Source organism: Macaca nemestrina, chromosome 12 (assembly GCF_043159975.1).
Source record: "Macaca nemestrina isolate mMacNem1 chromosome 12, mMacNem.hap1, whole genome shotgun sequence".
Taxonomy (NCBI): Eukaryota; Metazoa; Chordata; class Mammalia; order Primates; family Cercopithecidae; genus Macaca; species Macaca nemestrina.
The window spans coordinates 15,336,513-15,343,179 of record NC_092136.1 but is presented as its reverse complement, the minus strand read 5'-3'; the positions used below and the strand labels follow the sequence as shown (position 1 = coordinate 15,343,179).

General features: G+C 38.1%; 1 protein-coding gene across 1 annotated transcript; it reads right to left on the bottom strand.

Moving 5' to 3' along the window:
- Positions 1-3,449: 3,449 nt before the first annotated feature.
- LOC105496079 (olfactory receptor 9I1) lies at positions 3,450-4,394 on the bottom strand. The gene has a single exon (XM_011766145.2). The coding sequence runs from the start codon at positions 4,392-4,394 to the stop codon at positions 3,450-3,452; it is 945 nt and encodes a 314-aa protein (XP_011764447.2).
- Between the last annotated feature and the right edge of the window lie 2,273 nt (positions 4,395-6,667).

Below are 6,667 nucleotides of genomic sequence, written 5' to 3'. Positions count from 1 at the left end.
AGTCTGTCATTGATGGACATTTGGGTTGGTTCCAAGTCTTTGTTATTGTGAATAGTGCCACAATAAATGTACGTGTGCATGTGTCTTTATAGCAGCATGATTTATAATCCTTTGGGTATATACCCAGTAATGGGATGGCTGGGTCAAATGGTATTTCTAGTTCTAGATCCTTGAGGAATTGCCACACTGTCTTCCACAATGATTGAATTAGTTTACAGTCCCACCAACAGTGTAAAAGTGTTCCTGTTTCTCCACATCCTTTCCAGCACCTGTTATTTCCTGACTTTTTAATGATTGCCATTCTAACTGGTGTGAGATGGTATCTCATTGTGGTTTTGATTTGCATTTCTCTGATGGCCAGTGATGATGAAGATTTTTTCATGTGTCTGTTGGTTGCATAAATGTCTTCTTTTGAGAAGTGTCTGTTCATATCCTTTGACCACTTTTTGATGGGGTTGTTTGTTTTTTTCTTGTAAATTTGTTTGAGTTCTTTGTAGATTTTGGATATTAGCCCTTTGTCAGATGAGTAGATTGCAAAAATTTTTTCCCATTCTGTAGGTTGCCTGTTTACTCTGATGGTAGTTTCTTTTGCTGTGCAGAAACTCTTTAGTTTAATTAGATCCCATTTGTCAATTTTGGCTTTTGTTGCCATTGCTTTTGGTGTTTTAGACATGAAGTCCTTGCCCATGCCTATGTCCTCAATGGTATTGCCTAGGTTTTCTTCTAGGGTTTTTATGGTTTTAGGTCTAACATTTAAGTCTCTAATCCATCTTGAATTAATTTTTTTATAAGGTGTAAGGAAGGGATTCAGTTTCAGCTTTCTGCATATGGCTAGCCAGTTTTCCCAGCACCATTTATTAAATGGGGAATCCTTTCCCATTTCTTGTTTTTGTCAGGTTTGTCAAACATTAGATGGTTGTAGATGTGTGGTATTATTTCTGTTCTGTTCCATTGGTCTATATCTCTGTTTTGGTACCAGTACCATGCTGTTTTGGTTACTGTAGCCATGTAGTATAGTTTGAAGTCAGGTAGCGTGATGCCTCCAGCTTTGTTTTTTGGCTTAGGATTGTCTTGGCAATACGGGCTCTTTTTTGGTTCCATATGAACTTTAAGTAGTTTTTTCCAATTCTGTGAAGAAAGTCATTGGTAGCTTGATGGGGATGGCATTGAATCTATAAATTACCTTGGGCAGTATGGCCATTTTCACGATATTGATTCTTCCTATCCATGAGCATGGAATGTTCTTCCATTTGTTTGTGTCCTCTTTTATTACATTGAGCAGTGGTTTGTAATTCTCCTTGAAGAGATCCTCCACATCTTGTGCAAGTTGGATTCCTAGGTATTTTATTCTCTGTGAAGCAATTGTGAATGAGAGTTTACTTATGATTTGGCTCTCTGTCTGTTATTGGTGTATAAGAATGCTTGAGATTTTTGCACATTGATTTTGTATCCTGAGATTTTGCTGAAGTTGTGTATCAGTTTAAGGAGATTTTGGGCTGAGACGATGGGGTTTTCTAGATATACAGTCATGTCATCTGCAAACAGGGACAGTTTGACTTCCTCTTTTCCTAATTGAATACCCTTTATTTCTTTCTCCTGCCTGATTGCCCTGGCCAGAACTTCCAACACTATATTGAATAGGAGTGGTGAGAGAGGGCATCCCTGTCTTGTGCCAGTTTTCAAAGGGAATGCTTCCAGTTTTTGCCCATTCAGTATGATATTGGCTGTGGTTTTGTCATAAATAGCTCTTATTATTTTGAGATACGTCCCATCAATACCGAATTTATTGAGAGTTTTTAGCATGAAGGGCTGTTGAACTTTGTCGAAGACCTTTTCTGCATCTATTGAGATAATCATGTGGTTTTTGTCTTTGGTTCTGTTCATATGCTGGATTACATTTATTGATTCACATATGTTGAACCAGCCTTGCATCCCAGAAATGCAGCCCACTTGATCTTGGTGGATAAGCTTTTTGATGTACTGCTGGATTCGGTTTGTCAGTATATTATTGAGGATTTTTGCATCGATGTTCATCAGGGATATTGGTGTAAAATTCTCCTTTTTTGTTCTGTCTCTGCCAGGCTTTGGTATCAGGATGATACTGGTCTCATAAAATGAGTTAGCGAGGATTCCCTCTTTTTCTGTTGATAGGAATAATTTCAGAAAGAATGGTACCAGCTCCTCCTTGTACCCTTGGTAGAATTCAGCTGTGAATCCATCTGGTCCTGGACTTTTTTTGGTTGGTAAGCTATTAATTATTGCCTCAATTTCAGAGCCTGTTATAAGTCTATTCAGAGATTCAACTTCATCCTGGTTTAGTCTTGGGAGGGTGTATGTGTCCAGGAATTCATCCATCAAATGGTATTTCTAGTTTTAGATCCTTGAGGAATCGCCACACTGTCTTCCACAATGGTTGAACTAGTTTACACTCGAATGTGGGATGTCTTTCTATTTGTCTCTTCTTTAATGTCTTTCATAAATGTATGGTAGTTTTCAGGGTACCAGAAGCAGCAATATAGAAGAGAGTATTAAATGAAGCATTATGACCCTGTCTTCAAGGAGTTCACCATCCAATGTGGACAATAATTGCTTACTTCTATAATCATAGAGGCTATTTTTACCTGAGAAAGTAGTATCAATTGTGACTACTTGCTACAGGTCTATCATTGTTGACTTTGCAGATGCTGGGAACAAGCCTGAGAGCAGTAATTGTCATGAGGCAGGCACTATGTTTAGGAGGAGAAAAAAATTAAGAAATTGGAGATTCAGAATCTAGAGAATTGTCACTTAAGAAGAAGATATTATAGTCCTGCAGATATTAGAAACCATTTAGGAAGACATTAGAGGAAGAGTAGCCCAAAGAAAGCACCCTTTCCTGATCTACTCTATTTTTTTCTGATTAGAAATTTCACTGGGTTCATAGGTTCTTTTCATTTACTTTATAATGAGTTGACAGGTGATCCATACCACAAATAACCCTTGTTCTCCAATAGTACAATTTATAGCTGTAATTTTCTACAAAGAGTTAAGTCAGTATCAATGAGCTATGTTTCCATATGGAGAGGCAATGATGATCAACTTTTCATAAAATCAAAGTTGGGTAGAGGAGTTCATATATTCATAAAATAACATAAAGAATATGGAATTCTTCATGAATGAAATAAACTCAAGACTCCCAGCACCTGAGATTCTATAAGTTGTGACATTAGAGAATAGCAAGAGACTGCTGAGTGCTAAGAAATGGATTGAAAGTGGAAGAAGGGGATAAGAAGAAAGAACATGGAATTGCTGGAAACTAATTTCATCATAGTTGTAGTTTTCCCTGTGTGCCTGGTGGTACCTATCTTCTATCTTCTCTGTTTGTAGATATAGGTTGCATATAGTAATGGTGCCTATTAGGATATATTGATATGGGAAAAAAGTGGACTAAAAATTCCTCTCACTTGGATCTACATGGTCAGGGACACCTGGAGTCTCCCAGTGACCTTTCTGAAGGCATCTTTTACATCTTTGTTTCTTAAGCTGTAGATCAGAGGGTTCAGCATGGGGATCACCACCGTGTAGAAGACAGACAAGACCTTATCTTCCTGCAGGGATTTGCCTGAGCCACTTTGCAGATACATGAAGATAAGGGTCCCAAAGAAAAGGGCCACAGCAGTGATGTGGGAGGCACATGTGGAGAAAGTCTTGGCCCCACCACCTGAAGACTTCACTTTCAAAATGGTCTTGATGATGAGCAGATAGGAAATCAGGATGACTGAGGCATTGGCCAAAATCACAAAACTGCCAAAGAAGATGGTGATAATCTCGATGTTTGCTGTGTCATTGCAGGCAAGCTTCAGTAGTGGGGGTAGGTCACAGAAGAAGAAGTTGATTTGATTGTCATCGCAGAAGGAGAGGGTGAAGGTACACGTGGTACGCAGCATGGCTCCTGACACCCCACAGACATAGGCTCCTACTACCAGGCTCCAGCAGAGTCTGGGATTCATGGCCACGATATAGAGCAGTGGGTTGCGAATGGCAACATAGCGATCATAGGCCATCACTGCCAGCAGGAAGCACTCTGTACCTGCACAGATGGTGAAGAAAAAGAACTGGGCAGCACAGTGGCCGTAGGAGATGACGGTTTTGCCTGTGGCCAATGTGGCTAGGATCTGAGGGGTGATGACTGAGGTGTAACAGGCATCCAGCAGGGAGAGGTGGCTCAGGAAGAAGTACATTGGGGTGTGGAGTTTGACATCTACTTGGATTAAAATAATCATCCCCACATTCCCAAGAAGGGTAACCAGGTAGAAACTCAGAAACACCAGGAAGAGGGGAATTTTCAATTTGGGGTGGTCCATAAAGCCCATGAGAATGAATTCAGTTACTGTGGTGAGATTATTCTTGGCCATGGAGACAATATGGACTATTGGTCTGAGGATGAGAATGAAATAAAAAGAATTTCAGAAGTGAAGGACAGAATATTTCTCTCTATGGTGGAAGTGTGGCTTATAATTCTGGGCCTATTTGTAAAGCTTGTTTTTAAGAAATTCTGAAACTGGCTGATTTTCTTTGGACATCTCTTGCATTTTATGGAACTGAGCCTGAAGCTGGTATTTCTGATTCAAATTAATTCTAGTTTACATTTGGAAATTTCTGTAAAGATAAGAGGTACACAATTCTCAGCTTTGGAAGAGACCTAGACAGCATCTATTCCAATCCCATCTGGGGCTGGAGTCTCACTTACCGTATACCCACGACATGGTCACTCAGTTGCCATATGAGTCTCCATCTGTGAACAGTTCCACCTGTTGATTCTCTTTTTGGACCTAGGGTTTCTCCTTCTGTACCTTTCACACACTGGCCTTAGTTTTACCCCTTCTAGATACTCATAGCAATTTTAGTCACTTCTTCTCATGAAAGCCTTTCACAAGTTGGAAGCTGATGAATCTGCTCTTCCTGCCCACCATTCCCTTATAGTACACATTGATATTTTCTGTCTTATTATATAATTATTCAGTGGGCAGTAAAAAAATTGCCTAGTCAAATAGTATTAACTGATAACAAAAAGTCTTTCTTTCTACTTTAATCATCACCACCCCATCTCAGAGGCCATCATCTTCAACATATTGCATTAAAAATGTTTTTGGTTATATATACACCATGATTGTAAATAATGTGTTCAAACTCATGTGCTTGCTACCTTTTTTTGACCTTGGGTAAGTTACCTAACCCCTTTGTGCCTCAACTTTTCATTAAATCAAAGTTGGGTAGAGGAGTTCATACATTCTTAAAATAACATATTCACCTATTTGTAACACAGAAAAATATGCCTATGTCATAGGGCTCTTTTAATTTTTTTAAGGAAGAGAAAATAGATTTATTATCTTTTTTGAATTTGAATATAACTTTTTATTTTTTATTTTCATACATTTTTGGGGAACAGGTGATATTTGGTTCATAAATGAGTTCTTTAGTGGTGATTTGTGAGATTTTGGTATATCCATCACCTGAGCAGTATACACTGAACTCAATTTGTAGCCTTTTAAGTATTAAATAAGTTAATACCTGTAACAGGTGTAGATCAGTGCCCAGCACATAGAGCTAAATAATGTTGGCTAATTTTGTTGTTGCTATTACCATCAATTTTAGATGGTAGCTATTGATTTTCTGTTCTGAAACATAGTCCATTTACTCCACATGAACTTTGTTAATATTGCTATCTTTGTGTAATATATTTGTATCTTTCTTTCAATTATATATATACATACATATTCTTTTTTTTGATTGAGTAAATTTGACCCTTAGTAAGTTGAAGAAATTATTCCCTTGTTCTTTCCTCTCTTCTCCCTTCCACCTCATTAACAAAAAAAATCAGTCTTTTATCCCATTCATATGGGAATGCTTGCTAATTTAAGTCTTCTCTATATTTTGACTATGGGTTGATTCTACTATCAATAAGTTGTGTTTCTCTATTATGACTACATACATGCCATATACAAAAAGACTAAATATTGTGATTGGATACACAGAAAAGGAAATGTCATTAAACTTCTGCTTCTGGGAGAATCTTTCAAACGTCAAGTCAAATGAATGCTCCTTCTTTTGATCTACCAAATTGGTTAAAATAATTATGTTTAGTTTGCTTTATATTTGAGTCATAGAAATTTTGCATTTCCTAAGATTTCCTGTTGCCATATGGTACAGATTTAAGTCACTTCGTAATACTGCATAATACCATATTCCAAGTCCATCCAGTATACTCATTAAAATGCCTAAAGACTTCCTTTGGAGTCTTTGCATGGAAGCCCAGGTTCCCATCTCTTATTTTTCAAAGGCATCTCTACTCTCCCAGGACCTGCCATATACAATACTTTATGGAAACCTGGCAACAGTCCTACTGGACAGGTGACATTAGTCTTGTTTGTGTTTGAGAAATTGAGATTAGAGAAATGAAACCATCTGTTGACCCACATGTAGAGGAGCCAGGATCCACACCCAAGTCTCCAGATTCCATTATCCTACACTGCTCCCCTTGAACCATTTGCCTGGCCTCCCTCATCTCACACCCCCAATTTCCTCAGGTTGGAATCTACCAATTCAGAGTCCTTGAATCTAGAACTATGTTTGATGAAGCCATGAATATAAAAATTAGATTGTTAAGAAACTCTTTTTCCATGTAGCA

Coding starts and splice junctions, on each gene's coding strand:
- LOC105496079 (XM_011766145.2), bottom strand. CDS start 4,394: ATGGCCAAGAATAATCTCACCACAGTAACTGAATTCATTCTCATGGGC.